At 51.0% G+C, this 20,371-nt stretch overlaps 2 protein-coding genes across 3 annotated transcripts; both read left to right on the plus strand.

Annotated features, from left to right (window-relative positions):
- Positions 1-305: 305 nt before the first annotated feature.
- Positions 306-11,849, plus strand: LOC120709139 (histone-lysine N-methyltransferase, H3 lysine-9 specific SUVH4-like). Of its 2 annotated transcripts, none has more exons than XM_039994672.1 (16): positions 306-466; positions 627-1,108; positions 1,192-1,275; positions 1,416-1,496; positions 1,602-1,656; positions 1,797-1,906; positions 6,696-6,875; positions 6,974-7,072; positions 7,342-7,440; positions 8,153-8,202; positions 8,625-8,713; positions 9,603-9,765; positions 10,152-10,257; positions 10,650-10,829; positions 11,158-11,388; positions 11,474-11,849. In XM_039994672.1, the coding sequence occupies exons 2-16, from the start codon at positions 644-646 to the stop codon at positions 11,585-11,587; spliced, it is 2,106 nt and encodes a 701-aa protein (XP_039850606.1). In that variant the 5' UTR covers positions 306-466; positions 627-643; the 3' UTR covers positions 11,588-11,849. The 2 variants fall into 2 exon arrangements, with proteins under 2 accessions (XP_039850606.1, XP_039850607.1); XM_039994673.1 differs by having other exon boundaries at positions 1,419-1,496.
- A 6,872-nt stretch (positions 11,850-18,721) lies between these two features.
- On the plus strand, positions 18,722-19,884 carry LOC120710819 (trihelix transcription factor ASR3-like). The gene is made up of 3 exons (XM_039996391.1): positions 18,722-19,286; positions 19,419-19,472; positions 19,565-19,884. The coding sequence occupies exons 1-3, from the start codon at positions 18,758-18,760 to the stop codon at positions 19,882-19,884; spliced, it is 903 nt and encodes a 300-aa protein (XP_039852325.1). The 5' UTR covers positions 18,722-18,757.
- The last annotated feature ends 487 nt before the right edge of the window (positions 19,885-20,371 follow it).

Here is a 20,371-nt window from a genome sequence, read left to right on the forward strand (position 1 = left end):
AAAGCCCCTAGTTTGCCCGTTCATACCGTAGGAATGGTACGGAAGAAAATCACCAACGCGTTGCCCGTTGGCCGTTGGTGATCCTCATGCCCTACTGGCGCAGCGATTTTGACGCATCGGGTTCAAAGACGCGTACCCCGATCGGACGGCGACGCGCGTGCCTGCAATTCGAACGGGCAATCCTCAGCCGCCCAATGTGCGCCTCGTCCAAAATTCAAACTCGCCCGGGCAAAACGCTGCCCCAACAAGCAGCCAGCACCCGTGGCCGCGAGAGTAAATACGCAGCAACACCCAGGGGCATTACTGTCATCTTCCCACTCCCTCCCTGGCGTCCTATTTTGCAGTGCAGTGTTCTGGACGCTTCCCTCTCCTCAGCCCTCCCCCCTTCCCTCCGCCTGCCGCCACTCCCGCTATCACGGAGCGCAGGGGCACTTGCCGCATCGTCCTCTCCGGCGGCACCGGAAGGGTGAGCTCCTCCCCCCTCTCTTCCTGCCTTCGATGCCGCGATCTGGGTGTGGTGTGAAGTCGGCCTCATTCATCGCCCGTCAGGAAATGGGGTTTTCTGTTCCCCTGTTTTCCTAACTTTTTTTTTCTCGGGGTCTCGTTGGGGTTTTGAATCGGTGAAGTTCGTGGCGTCCGGTGGATGGCGACGATGGATTCGGTGGCTGTGATGGAGGTGGCGCCGGTGCCGGATCCAACATTCATCGACGCCACTCCCCTGCCGCCGCCGCCGCCGCCACCCGCGCCGTTGGCGGCGCTTGCGCTGCGCCGCAGCGCTCGCTGCCTTAACAGGCCGGTCCGGCCCAGCTACGCGGAGCAGGAGCCGCCCAAGCCGCCCAGCGGCCGCGGCCGTGGCAAGAGGAAGAGGGACGAGGAGAAGCTGGAGCAGGCGGCGGCGCAGGGTGCTAAGAGCCCGGGCAGGAGGGCCTCCAACGCTGAGCCTGGGGAGAGGAAGCCGGTGCCGGTGATTGCGGCGGTGCCAATTTCTTGCGCTGGTGCTGCTCCAGCTGCTGCGGAAGATGATGGGATGGGGACTGGGAAGAGCGCCAAGCTGAGGGTGAAGGAGACACTAAGGGCGTTCACCAGTCACTACCTCCACTTTGTGCAGGTAGTCTCGTGTGCCTGAATACACGGGTTTTGTTCAGTTTAGTGCGTGTTTTCGACTGACATTTGATGTATGTTGATGTGTAGGAGGAGCAGAAAAGAGCGCAGGCTGCACTACTAGAAATTGAGGCTAAAGGTGGCCTGAAACGTCAGACAAAGGGTAGTAAAAAGGTGTGAATGTTCGTGCAATCTTGAATTCCTTGAAGCACACGCTCTTGTATCTATTTAATTGCCTGTATATTTGTTTGATTTTGCTAGAAGTACGACACATATTGGTAAATTTTATATGCTCATTTGCTCCATAAACGCAGAAGGGTGGTAAACAGGAGGTTGAAGTTGAGGAGAGAGAGAAACGCCCATCAAAACGGCCTGACCTCAAGGCAATCACGAAGGTACCATATGATCTTTACCATTCTTCTCAGTACTATTTATCCAGAGTTTGCTGGATCACTGTCTGAGTTTGCTGTACTTTCTGGCCTCTTGTTATTGTATCCTAGATGCAAGAAACCAATGCTGTCCTTTATCCAGAGAAGAGGATAGGACATCTACCAGGTTAGTCTCTTATTCCTCCAAGGAACGAAAAGACGCATTCTGAAGTTTGAGGCGCATGAGATCAATGGAGTTTTTTTTGTTGCATATTTGCATTTTACTTTATGGATGTGCAATGTGATGTTTTTTATTCTCATTTTCAGGGATTGATGTTGGAGATCAATTTTATTCTCGTGCAGAAATGGTTGTGTTAGGCATCCACAGCCATTGGCTTAATGGGATTGACTACATGGGAATGAAGTACCAAGGAAAGGTACTCAGCAAATGTTTCTGTAAAAAACTTCTTTAAAAAATAATAATAGAAAAATTGAAGTGCAACTTTTGGACTTGGGAATTTTTTTCTTTCTGATCCTTCCTGCAATCTCTCCCTTCTAAGCATGCCACAAGACATCTCTTCCTGTAACTGATCTGTTTATTTGATGCTGCAAATACTGTTTGATCCAACATGCTTACTCCCTCCGTCATCAATTGTAGGGCATTCTAGGATTTCGTAGACAGATTATGGAGGTTGTCGGTACCCCAGGACTGGGGTACCCCCTCTTGCTGTGTCTAGGCAAGGGCCTTGTAGTTATCCTTGACTACGTCCAAACAGCCGGACCCCTGTGGTCCGGAGTCCTGATCCCTCGGCAACGGTTCCGGACCTGCCTCACGACTGGGAAAGGTCCGGGAACGACGCGTGTCCCGGAAGAGGCAGGCGCTCAGCCCGAACAGCCAGGGCTCCGGACCCCACAAGGGGGCCGGACCCCCGCGGAAGTCCCGAACCCCTCATAGGGTCCCGGACCTCTTGTATGGTAACCGGACCCCTCGCTAAGGGAAGAAGTCGACGCCCTACCTCTGGGTGGTCCGGCGCGGACACGTATACAAGGGCGCTTGGTCTCCATACTAAGCCTCACCCACCACTGCATTTATTGTGGTAGGTGGACGCCCGCATTGATGCAGTGGAAGCCGAGACGATTTTTTGACCAGGAGGCACTATTGATCGCGTATTACCAAGGTAGTGGAGCCGCCGGCGCCGCCCACGCCGCGCCTGCCAGTCTGCCATAGCAGATGGATACGACGGCTCGGTTTCGCCCATTATGACGCCTACATAATAGCCTCAGCAGGCCACGCCGCAAGCTACGCTACTCCAACGGGCACCTAGCTGATGGGACAAGGAAAGACCCCCCTGGGTCAGAAGAGCAGCAGTACGCATATCGGAGGAAAAGATTCGTAACCACTGTTGTCTTTTAAGTACTCCGCGCAGTATGCTGCACAGCACGTTGGGCCCACTTGTCGGGGCCCAACGTCCAATGTATCCGCTCCCCCTTGATCTATAAAAGGAGGGGGCGCCGCTAGAAGACCTCAGGCTGGGTGAGTGCCAAGGCCAGCAGATGATAGGTTCATACACACCACCAAGAACAAAACATCTCCCAGTGGACGTAGGGTATTACGCTCCGGCGGCCCGAACCACTCTAAATCGTGTGTTCTTGAGTCCTTGTCTCAGCATAGATTCAGCCCCATCGCCTAGTACTTCCCCGAGTACTCCTTCACAAGGGAATAGGCGGGTGCGCTCCGCCACCCGGCTGTGGGTACCCCTAGAAACCCCACGACAGAGGTAGAGAAAAGATGCATGTACCCCTCATTAATATGTCTTTTTATGCTGCCCGCACTAAAACCAAGGAGATTAGCATGCCTTTTTTACTCCTCTGGCCCACCACGATTTCTTTACAAAACTAGCACCAAAATCAAAGAGATTAGCATGCCTTTTTTGTTCAAAGCACCTAGGATGACTTACATTTGGGGACAAATTTTAAACCCTCCAATGCCTTACATTCAAGGACAGAGGGAGTATGTTAGTGTAAAGCATCTCCAGCAGCCACCAATAAACATTCCCTGAAAAGTTATGAAGTTGTTATTGGGTATCCTATAACTCTTTCATGGGTTAGGGGGGGGGGGTAGTGCTTTTACGGTTCCCCAGTACCCGCGATGGTTGGCTCACGGGTAGTTGTTAGAGTATATTTGGTAGTTTAGATATTGTATCCGGACTGCCATACATATCCGGTGGGTTTGCCTTGCACCCCAAGTTTTGTACTCTTATATATACCGGCCGAGGTCTCAATGCAATACAATCCATTATACACCAATCCTATTATTCTATATGGTATCACGAGTTTGGGTTCTAACCCTAGGCCTCAAACCCTAGTTTTCTGCTGCTCCCCGGCGCCCTCGTCCTCCAGGCGCCGCCGGCCGTCCCTGGCTCGGCACCAACAAGCCCCCGCGACGGTCCCCTAGCGCCCCCCCGGCGAGATGTCGATCTCCGCCGGGGCGCGCGCCCTCCACCCCCTCCACGGCAGATCGAGGATCTGCTGGTCTTCTAGGTGTCGCCGCCGGCGAGCTGGCTCCGTCGCTCCCGCCTCCTTCAGTGGATCCGCGCCGGTCTCCTCCAACGACGGCGAACCCGCTCCGCCCCATCCATCTACCCCTCCACTCCACGCCGTGCGCCAAGCTGCCTCCACTCCGCCGGGCCTTGGCCTGTCGGCAACCGCGGCCGTGGCTGGCCATGCTCCTCCTCCCCAGGGCCTGGGGAACTCCCTTTCTCCAGGCGGGATCCGCCGCCTTACGGCGACTCCGCCCTGGCGGGGATCCGCTGCCGGCGCCGACTCCTCCATGGCGCCCTTCCCCTCCGTCTCGACCGCAGGTGCCCGCCCCCCTCCCCTCTGTTCTCTCTCTCACGTGCGCGCACAAGATGACTGTGCTGGCGTGTTGTGCCGAGAGGAGAAAAGATGAGGTGGGTGAGGTGCTAAGCGCACCCCGACAGTTCTACACGAGAAGCTGCTGCTGATTTGTTTTTTTAGTAATTCCTCTGTTTTTTACTCGAGCACTGCTCGAGATTGAGTCGCCCACCGCACGTCGACCGCACGCCTCTACTTCGACATCAGCATCGGCTTCACCGGCCTCTTCTTCGTCTTCGACTGTGCGGCATAGCGACATGGACGGTGCCCTAGGGGACGCCCATTTGTGCCGCCCACCTCGTCGCCTCGTCCGCACGTCGATCTTCGCCGGCTCGTCGTCGCCTCCACCGATCGGGACGCCTCCACCGACTTCACCCATCGTCGTCTCGCCTCGCACATATTCGGTCTGATCAGCCGACGTGCGCGATCCACCTGGCTCCCGTGACGTCCGTCATTGTATTGCGCGCCTCTTCCCCGAGTATGGAGGGTGGTTGCTGCTTCGCCTCTTCGGGCAGCAGCGGTACCGTCCGTGGTGTTACTCGTCGTTGCATCTTCACCGCCGCCGACTACGTCCTCGACTTCGTCCACGCCGGCCACTTCGACCGCATCTTCGACATCGTCTACGACTACGTCAGTGCGCGCCTTGCGCGCACATGGTCTTCACCGAGCTGTTCGAGTTCTTCGTCGCCTTCTTCGAGCTCCGCCGCCGCGTCCTCCGATTCATCAGGCCTTGCGCCAGATCATCCGGGGTTACCTCGTCGCTTCGTCCAGCACCATCTCGTCGCCATCGTCGCCGTCCACTTCTACCCCTTCGTCTACTCCAGCAACTGCGGGCTGCATCGGCATCTTCTTCCTCGCCGTTCTTCTGCGCCTGCGATCGTCGTGGAGGCCTTCTCTGCTGGTCCCTCAGACAACGGCGTCTTGGTGGTGCACTCTCCCTCGCATGTCCGGTCTTGACAACACCGGTGCGTGCCATCGCCCCCGATGCATTCACGGGTCTGGCAAACCCGGGAATGTGTCGCTCGATGGCGTGTCTGCGTCGACTGCGGCATCGACTCTCTTCGACTGCCTCGACGCGTCGCCGTCTTCATCTCCGGCGTCGTCTCCGTTACGCCTCCACCATGGCGCTTCCTCATGCGCCCGTGGATTCCTGTGCGGCTCCTTACCATCGGCGACCTCGACAGCTCACCATTGACCACGGCTACCCTACGCACGACTTCCTCGACCACGGCTACTTGCTCCAGTTCGGCTTCTTCGACATCGGCACAAAGGGCTACCATCCGCATGAGTTTCTCGCCGGTTCTCTCCAGTCACAGCATCCGCATTGCGCCGACGCTACAACTGCGGGGGGATGTCAGTCCGTCAGTTCCTACCTTCGGCTTCTCCTCCAGTCTCACCGTCTGTAGTGCTCCCGCTGTGACTGCGGGGGGATGTAGAGTATATTTGGTAGTTTATATATTGTATCCGGACTGCCATACATATTCGGTGGGGTTGTCTTGCACCCCAAGTCTTGTACTCTTATATATACCGGCCGAGGTCTCAATGCAATACAATCCATTATACACCAATCCTATTATTCTACAGTAGTAGCTCCACTCGTCAGTCTGTTGGCTCACGGGTGCGGGGCCCTGTTGTCGGTTTGTCATTTCTGGATGTAAACGATGCTTAAACACTACATGTTGCTTTGTTTTCATCATGAAATCAGGGAAGGGCGATTTCTGTCTGTCCATAAAAAAACCAGTTCCCCAATATCCTCATCCCCATACAACTACCGGATTGGGAGAGATATTGGGCAAACCAATAATTATTGGGGAAAGAGAGAGATCTTCAGGACTGCTGGTGCACATCTTTCCCAATTTATTTGGGAACAGGGGACTATTGGAGATGCATCAGGTAGCTATTTCCCTTATTTTTTACTAGTGAATGGGTCCTTAGCCGGATCAGTTAGGTGGCTCTAGTAGCACTCCTCAGGTCCTGGGTTCAACTCCCCGTGGGAGCGAATTTCATGCTGAGGTTAAAAAAACTCCCCTAGCTTGCCTACTCGCCATTCGCCAAAGCACATGGAAGTGGTCTCGGCCCGCTCTCACACGGGTTACGGTATGGGCTACGACACCCCTGTGTAAGGGTGGGGTAGGGGTTCGGGTGTTTTCTCGACCCGCATGAGAAAGCTTGGGGCCGTCATATCCCCGCACATCGAGTTTTTTTAATTATTTTTTACTAGTTGAGCAAGTCACCTGTTGTGCCATTTCCTGCTTCCAAATCGAAGTAGAAGTTGATACTGGAAGAGTCGTTATGTATCTCAACTAACACATTTTGAATTTAATTACGCAGAAGGGGTATGAGAACTTAACTTTCCCACTGGCCACATGTATCGTAATGTCTGGGATATATGAAGATGATCTTGATAAGGCTGATGAAATTATTTATACGGGTCAAGGAGGAAATGATTTACTTGGTAACCATCGCCAAATTCAGTCTCAACAGTTGAAACGTGGAAATTTAGCGTTGAAGGTTTGTTTTAGTGGTTCTTTTTTATCATTTTTTTAAAATGCTAAGTTCTTGATAACTGTTTAGTATTTATTGACCCTATTTTTCTTTTACTGTCGCAGAATAGCAGGGATAATGGTAATCCTATCCGAGTTATTCGGGGTCATTCATCAAAGACTAGCTATACTGGTAAAGTTTACACCTATGATGGACTTTACAAGGTATTTGAACTTCTGAACTTACGAATAATGTAGACGGGATCTCATCTTAGTCTTGTGATTTGGCTAAATAATTATTTAGATTGTGTTCCGTGGGAACACAACAGAAATAGCTTCGCCAGTATCTGGTTCTATCACATTCTATCTGACTTTTTTTTTTCTGAAATAGCTTCGCTAGTATCTGGTTCTATCACATTCTATCTGACTCTGGTTCTATCACATTCTATCTGACTTTTTTTTCTGTTTGTTTATTTCATATCAATATAATGTAGGTTGTAGATGACTGGGTGCAGAACGGACTGCAAGGTCATGTTGTTTTCAAGTATAAATTGAAGCGGCTTGAGGGTCAGCCATCATTGACAACTTCTGAGGTATGACTGCACAAAGTGAACAAGCTATATTTGTTATGCTGTGCTGATGGCACCCACTGTCTTGTTATTCCTTAGACTGTTGGACTTCTCTATTTTTTATGCTACATCGTGTTAATTGTGTAGAGAAGAAATGAAAAAAACAATCTGAGGATTGCTAGATGGATGGCTAAATACGTGCTAATTGTTATTGTTATGGTCGGCCGCGTGTACGAGCGCAGGAAACGTGGCTGAAGAAGTTAGGAACGTGTGTGTTTGCGTGTGTGTTTGAACTGATCGTGTGTTTCAGTTGTGTAATCGAAACTATAACTACTGTATTCGTGAAGTAAGGAAGTTACGCTAGAGATCATTCTGATCTCTTGGCGCTTGCGTCTCTCTTGCCTGTGCTTGCATCTCGCCTCATGCTCGTGCCGCACGCTCGCTCGACGCCGCGTCGCGCCCTCGCCGCCGCCGGGAGCCGAGTCCCCGGCCGCCCGTCCACCACGACTACAATCTCAGACGCTCGCACTCTGACAGTTATTGTTGGTAGCATTCTCTTTCAGAAGTGTGTAGTTGTGATGTTGTACTATTAATACTGTCACCTGATTGTGCTGAATTTGATTGATTCATCAAACTTATTCTGCAGTTTCTTATATGCTGGTGTATGTTTTTTTGGCATTCAAAAAATATTATGTGTTCTTTGCATAACTTATTGTGCCTTATCACATACATCTAGGTGCGATTTACTCGAGCTGAAGCGCCCACAACTATTTCTGAATTACCTGGGTAAATGATCCAAATTCCTTGAATTCCTACTTTTCCGTTCACAATTATTTTTTTTCATGCGTGGGTTATATGCTGTTTCATAAAGTAGCTCATACTGCGTAAAAGGTTAGAATAGTGAGACACAATTTTGGCCGTATTCCCTCATCCCGGAGGTCAAACACATATAGTTTATGGTACAACGTGACTTGGAAATCATGGCAGTCTACTAGAGATGATATATGATTTATACCAAAATACAATTCCTACCCAATCTATCTTTAAAGATTCTTCTTACAAGACAGATCTTTAAGAACATTGATGATAGTGGTAATTTTTTTCATGCATGGGTTATATGCATGCATTGCTTTATCATCTTAGGGATATACTGGTTATGCTTCATCTAATGAATGGCACTAATCATATGTTGCATTTTACTTTGGTAGTTTGGTTTGTGACGACATTTCTGGAGGGCAAGAAAATCTTCCAATTCCTGCTACTAACTTAGTTGATGACCCGCCTGTTCCCCCTTCTGGTATGCTCAAATATCAATTTTCCGTTTCATAATTTTGTTGTTGGACACCTCTTATGCATTGTTCCTTTAAACTAGAACAGTTGCGCAGCATGATTATGAAGATTGAAATAAGCAACATCCTGGAATACGTCAAATGGCTGTGTTTTAGGGTTAGTTTGTGTTTATGTGGTGTGTTTTAAATTTTTAGAGCTGATAATTTATTATGGAAAAGCATCTTAGAGAAAACTAGCGGTTTCACAACTTGGATTAAACCTTTTCATGTTAACTACTCCTTTGGTTCAAGTAAGTGATGTGAGTTGCGTACTTGCGTGCAGTCAATCATTCTAGACTTTGATTACAATTTACTTTTATTTGTTGAGCCTACCCCAACTTGCTTGGGACAAAAGGCTATGTTGTTGTTGAGCGTCTGTATTAAAATGCATTTCATAATATTATACGTTGCTATGTTTCATGCATTTATGAGAATAAAAATTAGTTGTCAAAGTTTTATTTTAGGAACAATGTCTATGCGCAAACACTTATTTGTAACTGTTGGAGGAGAATAAAACAACACCTCCATTTGCAGTTTGGTTTACACTTCAAACAGCAGTTAGCCGAAGTGCCAAACAAGAATAGCTGAGAGTGTACTACGAAACAAGATAATCATGATGCAATAAAATGCTAAATGGAATCTCTGAACTTAATCGTAACTTGATTTCCCAAATGCAGTGCCCAATGCTTCTCGTTTCTATGAGAATTTCATCATCGACGGATGTTGATTAATATATAGTTACTTCTTACAGATCTTCTATGTTCTACTGTTATTTTTAGTCTCTGTTCCCGTTGCCTTTCCATATTATGTAGTAATAATTAGTGACTAATTAATGTGTTACTTTTGGCAACAATTTAGGTTTCACGTACCTGAAGTCTCTAAAAATTGCAAAGGGCATCAAGATCCCGTCTAATATTATTGGCTGTGATTGTGAAGGAGATTGTGCTAGCAACAAAAACTGTTTATGTGCTCAGCGCAATGGTTCTGATCTTCCTTACGTATCATATAAGAATATTGGCAGGTAAGTTTGTGGTTAGAATGCTCCAACTAAGAGGAAGTGTCCGATATACAAGAGTATATTGGTGTGCATATACAAGAGCATATTGGTGTGCATATGCACAAATTCAATATCAGCACCTCGGATCTGTTCTGAACGGCCCAAGTGAGAGGTGTCAATTCCAACATGGGCCGCTTAGATTGGATACGAGGGGCGGGATTGAATTTGTGTATATGTTCACCAATATACTCTTGTGAGCATGATATTTTCTTTATACTAAAATCAGTACTTATCTGTGCAATTTTACATTAAGGGAAGTTGAATGTGTCTTGAACGTCATATAAGCAGCATATATGTTTCTTGTATAAGCATTTTCAGCTGAGCTGTTTTAAATCTTGGCTAATTATTAGGTTGGTGGAGCCCAAAGCAGTTGTATTTGAATGTGGGGCTAACTGCAGCTGCAACCACAACTGTGTGAACAGAACATCTCAACAAGGATTGCAGTATCGCCTAGAGGTTGGTATTTCCCTTTGCAGTCCCCATTTGCACTCCTTTACAACTAGGAGATCAAAGGGCTTAAATCATTTGGGTCAGTGCTCACTGTTCAGATCACTTTTGTGTAATTAAGTTGTATGAATGGGTCCTATATGAAGTGTCCCTTTTTCTTATTATCCCCACCAGCCTCTGTTACTGTGTAGGATATCAAGGTCTTCAACAAGTACTTCTTTGTTGTTGTATGTAGGCGTGCTTTTAAATGTAAATCTATAATACGGTAAGACAAATTAGTAAAGTTTTAATTTTTTATCCATGATAATGCAAAGTATTCTTCCGTTGTGATTGATACTGACATATCTAGCTGTAGTCGCTTGTTTACCAATGTACTTGATCTAATAAGTTTAATTATGCAGGTCTTCAAGACAGCTTCAAAAGGTTGGGGTGTCAGGACTTGGGACACTATCCTCCCTGGGGCTCCCATCTGTGAGTACACTGGGGTGTTGAGGAGGACTGATGATTTGGATGGTTTGCAGAACAACTATTGTTTTGACATCGACTGTCTTCAAACCATGAAGGGTTTGGATGGAAGGGAGGTAATTAATGGTTTTATCATGTACAGTAATATGAAATATTGTCTTGTGTTATGTGCCTGATTGTCAAAGCTTCCAACTAGGGAGATTCGTGCAGGCTGTAGAGTTTTTAGAATAAAATAAAGTGGTCTAAACATACAATTTTCTCTAAAATAATATTTAGTTGCTTAAATGAACACTTTGATGTGCCAGGAGCTCCAGCTCTAAGAATTTCTAGGGCTAGGAATATTTATTACTGTATAATAGATGTTTAATGTTAAGGTGTGCTAAAATATCATCAGATCCTTTCTGGGCACTAGTTCCTGATAGCTTATGTATACTGTTCTTGCAGAAAAGAGCTGGCTCTGAAATGCACCTGCCCAACCTCCATCCTGAGAATGATTCAGAGGCACCGCCTGCGCCAGAGTACTGCATAGATGCCAGTTCTATTGGCAATTTCGCAAGGTTCATAAACCACAGTTGCCAACCTAACCTTTTTGTCCAATGCGTCTTGAGCTCGCACAATGACGTTAAGCTGGCAAAAGTAATGCTTTTTGCTGCTGACACTATACTTCCTCTTCAGGTGAAATGGATTTGACTTTCCTTTAATAAAAAAACTTCAAATTCCATTTAAAAAATAGAAGTACTGACTTCCATGTGCTTTTCAGGAGCTATCCTATGACTATGGTTATCGCTTGGACAGTGTCGTTGGGCCTGATGGAGAAATTGTGAAGCTGCCTTGCCACTGTGGTGCTCCTGACTGCCGGAAACGCCTCTACTAGACCTTGCTGGGTGTTTCCATTTGGATTTTGGAGGGAACAAGTAATATTGTACGAATGCAGCCGTAGTAGCTGCGTAGCTGACATGCTCTGATATATAGCAAAAGAGGAGCGACTTGATCTCCTTTTAGAGCATTATGTAGAGGACATGCCAGAAACATGGTAGCATATTTTGCAGACTATCAATTAACCGATGTCCAGTGGTGGAACATTTAACCTATATAAATATATAATATACTACATGTTTAGTCATGGTTTGATTCTACGTTTTTTATCATGTGCGACGTCGTGCATTTTTCTATACGAATCAACGGATGATGCTGCACCATAATTGTTAAATTCCAGCATAAGCTTACTTTTTTTAAAAAAAATCTTTGAAGGTACTTACTAAACATTTCAATGTACTACAGTTGCTGGGATCGCAGGTGTCAGTCTTGTTAGAGTAGGAGTTGTATTAAACTAGGACTAGAGCAATGTACTCTGAGGGTGTGTTTGGCAGGGCTCCGGCTCTTCCAAAAACAGCTCCGGCTCTGGCTCTTCAGATGGAGCGGCTTTTCTGGTGGAGTTGGAGCCGTTTTAGAAAATATTTGGCAAAACAGCTTCACTTGTTAGATTGATGTGTAAGCCGCGTGAAGCCACGATTTCATGGTTTCATTTTGCCTGTGTAAGCCGCTGATGGCTTCAGGACCAGCTTCACACGTGAAGCCGGTCCCAAAACAAACATTTGGGAGGGCTTCACCTGAAGCCGGCGGTGAAGCCCTCCCAAACGGGGCCTGAGTAGGTCGCTTATATTACGTAATTCGACTTGATCACTAACGAAAAGAAACTGTCAACTAATATAGCTTAGCTTATAACCAACAGATTAAAAGAATACGTGGATACATATCTAGTTAGCACTAGAAACGCAAGGACCGACGTGTGGTCACGGCACGAAGCAGAATCCAGCCAAGCTAAAGCGCCGGAACCATGGTTTCCGGAGCGCGGCCTTGGCGGTGAGCCTGCGCTCCGGGTTTGCGTCGAGCAGGCCGCTGAGAACCTCGAAGCCGGCCTCCGAGAGCATCTCCTCCGGGAACACCTCCCGCAGGCAGCCGGCGTAGGTGGCGCAGCCCTTGTCCCGCAGCTCGGCCGCCAGATCGCGTGTCGCCAGCCTCTGCAGCCCCTGCCACTCGAGGATGCCCTGTGTCCCGACCGCGCGCTGCATCTTCTCGAAGACCTCGCGTCCAGGTCGGCGCCGAACAAAGGCTTGCCGTCGCCGGCGATGAGCTCTGCCATGATGCAGCCGAGCGCCCACGTGTCGACCCGGCCGTCGTAGTTGTGACGGAACTATCAAATTAAAACTCTAATTAAGCGTAATGGCCGTCATTTGAACACATCAGGCGTATTAGCTTAAAGGCTTAATTTGGCGATCCTTTCTCAACCGACGGTCCGATCGAAACATCACCGGTAGTCTCACACGAAGGTGAGCGCAGATGGTACGAGTACAACATAATACTTAAAAATACATACACTATATGAGTACAAAACATTAGATTTTACAATCCGAGTTCAAATATACACATAATTTACAAGAGTTGCATAATTTACAAACTTTACAACCGATGTACTGAAGTTCGAATAGACTAGATCCCAACTACACTAGCCTGCAAAAGCCCTGATTAACCATGACCGGTCAGACCGGTACACCCAACCGGTTGGACCGGTCGGCACTACCCTGCCGACACCACCGGTCAGACCGGTCTGCGCAAAACAAAAAGGCTGAACACTCTGCCCTCAAGTGTACAACCCGACAATCCCCTAACCTAAGGGTCTCGCTCCACTACCTTCCACCCCTCTACATCCCGATGGATGAACTTGACACAGCAGGGGCAAAAGTCAACGTCTGAGTGTTCTGAAAGAATTGTGGTAACAAACCCTGAGTATACTAATACTCAGCAAGACTTATCCGTTTATTGGGTATACTTAGCCCACATATTCTAAACATGCAAGCTTTTGGCTAGTGGTTGGTTTTGCGGAAAAGAAGCAATTACAGATGTGTCCTTATTCTTCTATGTTTTAGCTTCAATATAAAGTAATCAATTTACTAATCCTCTATGATTTGTAAATCTACAGCAATCATGGTTAACAAATCAATAATTAGATAATATCAGCCCGCATATCATCTCTTTTAATTCATTTTTTTGCTACGATGTGACCAAGAGATCAAGGCTCTCATGACCGCGAGACACGGCGAATCGATCCGATTTAACATTGCAAGGTGGAACTAACCAACACGGCACGCAAAACCCCCGTCGGACCCCATGCACCAACATTTCCCCTCACCGCCTCGAACTATAGGAACCAGCCCAACGACATATGGTCAGTCGAGCTCAACGTGAGACCACCAAAAGTAAACATATGCATCCCAATTCTCCGCGACTACTCGACTCGCCCCAGGAGTTGGGTGCGGGTTCTTGTACTTTCGAAGCAAAGCAGTACTCGGCTTCCCGATTTCGACTACCTCCTACTCCCGGCATGCGGCTTGTACAATTCAATCCCCGATCAGCACAGCCGACAACGGAACGGTCCTTAATTGACACAGATGGGGCTACACCTTCCCCCATCCGGTCTCCCATCCCATACCTTCCATCTTGAATATAATAATTCATATACTGAAATATAAAAACACCTTATATCTCGCGAGCGACAGAATTATCACTCGACTTCTATCGAGGCCTATTAAGCATAGCAGTGCTAACGACCTATTCATACTAGTATAAGACCCAGGAAAACCTAGGGATCATGCAGCTAAAGTTTCAAACAATTCCTAAACCTAATGCACAATTATTAGAGACATATATAGGTGACATAATTTAAAATAGTAGAATGTGCACTGGGGCTTGCCTTCGGGTTGCTGCTGGGTACTAGGGTGAACTGGGCCTTGGGCCGGGTTCTCACGCCTCTCCTCCTGCTGGGCCTGCTCCAGCGGCTCCGGTGGCTCCGCAACCACCTCGTACACGACCTCCTCGGCTGCGGTTTCTACACGTATGCAATTGCCATGAGAAATGCATAAATGTGTTGCAACCTTAAAATAGCCAATGACTAGATGCAACTACTAGTAATTTACACAAAAATTGCACTCCCTAGCCCAAAACATTCTCCAAAAATCCAGAGTATCCGGATGAATACCCGGAGTATCCGGACTCCCAAGTCCGGAGTTTCCGGGCCTATACTCGGAGTTTCCCCCGGAGTGTTCCAAACCCGGAGTATCCAGGCTTATACCCTGAGTTTCCCCCGGAGTGTTCCAAATCCAGAGTATCCGGGCTTATACCCGGAGTCTCCGGGCTTCACACCATTTTCGCCCCAAAAACTGAAATCTTGATCTTGGCAAAACCAACCCACAAAATTTGAAACCCTTTAAGGACCTAATAGAATAGTTCATAGGGAGATGATTGACCCAAAAAAATCACTTAGAACCTCCTAGAAATATAGATCGGGGCGGCACAAGTTGAATACCTAAGATGAGCTTTTCTTGCTCGAAGAATTTGAAATCCAAGGTTCTCTTGGAATGAGCTCGTGGGGAGTAAGATTATCCACGCCGATTGAAGTTTCCTCAGCCTTGAAATCAAGTTTAGATGGGGGATTTGCACCCTAGGGCCTCATGGAGGGGGAGAGCTTGTGAGGGAGAGGGAGAGTTCATGAGGGAGTGAAAGGGAGAGAGTGAACGTGAGGGAGAGTGAGCTGTGAGGGAGAGAGTGTGTTTAATATATTTGTGGGACCCAGATGTCTAAATTATGGGAATTAGAAACTCCATGCCCGGAGTATCCGGGTGTTACAGTAGTCCTCGAAGCCGAGGAAGATCTCCGGCGTGCGGTACGGGCTCGGTGACGCCAGCGGCGCGGAGCCGTCCCTGCTGGCCCTGGTGCCCGACTGGGCGGAGCGGAGCCTCATGTATTGGTGCAGGTTCAGCGGGCCGGCGTACTTGGTGACGAGGATTCGAGGAAGCAGTCGCCGTCGCTGCGGGCGCTGTCGGCGTGCGTGGCCATGAGCTTGACGATGGAGGGGTGGCCGCGGCAGGCTCCCAGGGACATGGCCTCCCGGGCGAAGTAGCGCAGGCTCGTCTCCACGAAGCGCTCGTCGGTCCTGCCGCTCAGGCGCTTCACGGCGACGAGGCGCCTGCCGCCGACGCGGTCCCGGGCTTTTTAGACGTCGCCGAACATGCCCTCGCCCAGCTTCTCGAGGGGCTCGTACCGCTCCGCCACGGCAGGCGGCTAGGAGACGCAGGGTGCTGCCCCGATCAGCTCTTTCTTCTTCGCCGCCTTGGGCGGCTCATCGTTCTCCTCGGCTGAGACGGCCACCAAGTGTTGGAAGAACGTAACACTCCGGGCGCAGGGAGGAAGAATGAAGCAGGCTGCTGCTGGTTGAAGCTAGGGTCTCCAGGTCCAGGCTTTCATATATATAGTCCGGCTGGATTGATAGAATCCTAGTCCTGGTCCTAGTCCTAGTCGGACTGTTGGATTGACAGAGTCCTACTCCTACTCCTACTTCTACTTCTACTCGGAGTACAAGTTCTGATCTTATTTTATACAGCTCCTACTCTAACAGGTCTATCATGATGTCTGGCACTCCCTTATCTTAAATTTTGAGTTAAATACACCAGCGGCCCTCAAGCTTGTCCTGAGGTGTCACTTAGGTCCACGAACTCGCAAAATCAAATTCTGTCACCCTAAACTTATCAAGTTGTGCCACTTAGATCCATAACCCTTCAAGGGGCATGAATATATGCAAAAAAAACCTTTATCGTCTTCTGTATCTACGTCCTCCTCATCTCTTTCACCTCTCTCTCACCGCCGGCATCGGGAGGAGAGCGCGCGGGGGCTCTGGGCGTTGCCGCTCATTGCGCTGGCGGCGGCAGCGCCAGAGGTGCCGCGCATGTCGCCATGCTCGCGCTCTTGGTCGGTGTCCTCGGCTGGGGGCTATGCGGGCCGCCACGGCATACGAAGTCACGTCCTGGGCCATCGCCGTCGCGCAGCCGCTCTATGTCACGCGCTGCTGCAGGTGCCCCGGGGGCTCTGGGCCTTCGCCAAGCTCTCGCTCGCGTCCGCCATCATGCTCTGCCTCGGCCAGCTCCTCCTCTCACGGCGGTCTCGACACCCTGGCTCGCCACTCCCTCCGCTCGGACTCGAGACGGTGGCACGGCGGAGCAGGGGCCGCCACGCACCATCCATCCAGATGCCATCGCCGCCGCGCGCTGCACGGCCCAGCCGCGGAGCGCTATCGCCCGCCATGCTCTGCTCTGGAACCAAGCCGCCCCCGCAGACAAATCCGCCGCAGGCACTGCTTGCCGCGCCGATTCCTCACGCGTGAGACCTTGTCGAGACCCCGCCAAGCTTCCTCGGCCGTCGCCCAGGCTGTCCCGCGTCGGAGTCACCTCCCTGCTGCCCGACAGCGTCGCTGCTCGCGAAACAGAGGAGCTGGCCGCCGGGCAAATCCGCCACCACCACCGCGACTCCGGTCGATTCCTCTGGCATCGGGCTCCACTGCGACCTCGCCGAGCCACCCCACCAGTCGTCCCGGCTCGTCGACCCTGGAGCAGCTCGCCGCCAGAGCTGCCGCGGGCACCACCGCCGGCGCACGGGTCCAGGCCGCTACGGCGGGCCCCTGGACGCGGCCACCCTCCACGCGGCGGCCTGGCCCCCTGCGCGGCGTGAGCGGATGTGGGCTGCCGCGGCGGTTCCCATCTCCGGACGGCGGCAGCACCAAGGCTAGAACTGGGCGGCCGTTGGCTAGGCGGCGGCGGCAATGCGGGGCCGCACGGTGGCCTTGACACGGAGGATCTGCTCCACGGCACTCGTCTCTGACCTCCTCGACTCAGCGCCGCCGGCCTGCGGTCGTGCCTCGGCGCCGCGCGCAGCTCCGCCGGCCTTGTTGCGCTGCGCCGGCCGCGGTCCGGCCCCGCCGCCGCCCGCAGCTCCACCGGCCGCGGCGCGCCCCGCCGCGCGCGCAACCCCACACGCCGCGACCGCTCGCAGGTCCACCCTACCACGACCATCCAACACCGCCACCGCACGCAGCTCCGCCAGCCGCGGCGCACGCGGCTGGGCCGCCCGAATCCGCGCTTCCAAGTCGACGGGTTGCAGAACCTCACTCAGCTCGAGGTCTTCAAGACTTCAACGCAGCGGGGTTCGCTCTCTAGGGGGCGGCGGCGTCCGCGGTGGCCGCGAGCTCCAGTGGAAGGCGAGGAGGCAGGGGGCGGCGGCTCCACGCACTGCGGAGGAAGCAGGGGAGGCGTGGGGGAGAAAGAGAGAATGGGAGGGAGGGTGTGAAGGTAGAAGATAGTATTTTTGGAGGGTATTTTTGCATATATCCATGCCACATGGAGCCATCTCAAGGGGTATGGACCTAAGTGGCACAACTTAACAAGTTCAGGGTGCCAGATTTCGATTTTGCGAGTTCGTAGACCTAAGTGACACCTCAGGACAAGTTCGAGGGCCGCTGGTGTATTTAACTCTTAAATTTTTATGCACTTCCTCCGTTCTAGAAAGAATGTAACTCTCACTATCTGGGAAGTTAAATAATTTCAAATTTGACCAAATTTATACATACAATTACTAATAATTGTTGTATCTCCAAATAAATTTAGTATAAAAATATATTACATAATTAATATAAAAATACTTATTTAGCAACATAAATATTAAAAATATTTTATATAAATTCGGTCCAACTTGAAATCATTTAACTTCTTGGAAGCGATAATTGCATTCCTTCCGGGAGAGAGGGAGTATGCAATAGCTGGAGTTGTGTGTCAATGTGTCATGGACTAATAATTTTGTTTTTTTTTCTCTGAAGTAAAAATGCAACTAATTTTCTAATTCATAAGGTTTCTGTCATCATGACACTAATTTGCACATCTCTCAGACTGTATGTAGTGAGATTTCATTTGATTAACTGCTTTAATCCTTACTAATAGTTTCTCGTTGCTAATTGCCAGCAATTAAACACTGGTGCCTGATGGATATGTACGAGCACAATAAGATGGCATTTGCTGTACTGGATTCAATTCTTGCAATTTTTCGCTCGCTGCTGAAAAATGCAAAGCTTTGATGCCGATTTAATGGCCATGGAAAATCAGGTGATAAATCCCAGCTGAAGCTGGGCGAGGCCTCATAGTGCGCGCCGATCTCGCCGGCGAGCATGATGTCTGCCAACGAGAACTCGCCGCCGGTCGAGGCCGCGGCCGCCGCCTCGACGCCACGGTCGCGGCTGCCCCGGTGGACGCGGCACGAGACGCTGGTCCTGATCCAGGCGAGGCGCGCCATGGAGCGGCGCGGCCTGGCGCTGCCGGTGCCGGTGCGGCCGTGGCCCAAGTGGGCGGCGGTGTCGGCCTACTGCCGGCGCCACGGCGTGGAGCGCGGCCCCATGCAGTGCCGGAAGCGGTGGGGCAACCTGTCATGGGACCTCAAGAAGATCGTCGCGTGGGAGGGGAAGGCCGCCGGCGCCGGCGCCGCGCCGCCGCAGCTGCACGAGTCGTTCTGGGACATGCGCGGCGACCAGCGGCGCGCCAGGCAGCTGCCGTCGTCCTTCGACCGCGAGGTGTACGACGCGCTCGTCTGCGGCACGTCGGCCGCCGCCGGCGAGGACGCCGCCGCGCCGCCGGGCTTCGGCGACGGGGAGCTGGACGGGGTGTACCGGCAACCGCCCATCATGGTCATGCCCATATCAGGTTTGCATCATTAGCCGCTCATCAAGTCACGTCTGTTCAGTACTAGTACTTGGGTGCTTGTCGTGCCGTGCATCAGCAGCACCCGAACAGAACGTGACAAGTCTCATGTTTCGGTCGCGTCGTTCCATGCAGCAAGGAAGTACGAGCCACCACCTGCCTCCTCTGAACACGAATGCTCTGGTCCAGGTGAATACTACATGATCTATGAAACAAAAATCTGATGCATATGATCCATGAATTACACGATAAATTGTTTTGTGTGGCGATGGCGGCGCCAGTGACGGAGAGCGACAAGAAGGCCGGCGCGGCGGCGTCGGACAAGAACTCGACGTCGCAGCACGACGGCGGGGGCTTCAAGGACAGCGACGCGACGTTCGTGGCCGAGGCAGAGGGCGCCACCACGGCGACGCCGGCGGCGGCGACGGCGAGCATCGGGAAGCAGGTGATCGAGGCCCTGGAGCGGGGCAACCGAGCGCTGGCGCAGCAGCTGGAGGCGCAGACGAGCAGCTGGCGCGCGGACAGGGAGCAGAGGGCGGCGCTCCTCGGCGCGCTGGACAGGCTCGCCGGCGCCGTCGCCAGGATCGCCGACAAGCTCTGAGGAAAGGGAGCGTGGTCTGACGCTTCTGCTGCGTTGGCCTTGAGAAACAAGAACTATATATGATCGATCAAGCATACCTTTGGCATGTACTATCAGATTATTGTACCTGTGAATTACGAAATGGCAACTCTTGGATCTTGATGAAATAATAATACGGCTCTCATCCATCTATCATGTCTGGCCCCTGCTGCTGTCTCGCTCAAATGCTGCTGAGCTGGCACTGGCAGCCGGGCCCCACGATGAGCTTGTTCCGTCACTGACAGCTATACCCCACTTCCAGGGAACATCTGACGGCTGTGTACGATTGTATGGGACAGCGTCAGGGTGCAGCAGGATCAGTGGATCACCACACCACCGTCTCCGCCACGTTGGCAGTGCGCCGCCGCTCCACCAGCCGCGGCGGCGTGTCCCCTGCCGGCCGCCGGCCGCGCGCGACCCTGCGCCTCTCTCATCAGTCCTCGTCTTCTTCACCATCAATCCATCACCG

This window comes from Panicum virgatum, chromosome 5K (assembly GCF_016808335.1).
Source record: "Panicum virgatum strain AP13 chromosome 5K, P.virgatum_v5, whole genome shotgun sequence".
Lineage (NCBI taxonomy): Eukaryota > Viridiplantae > Streptophyta > Magnoliopsida > Poales > Poaceae > Panicum > Panicum virgatum.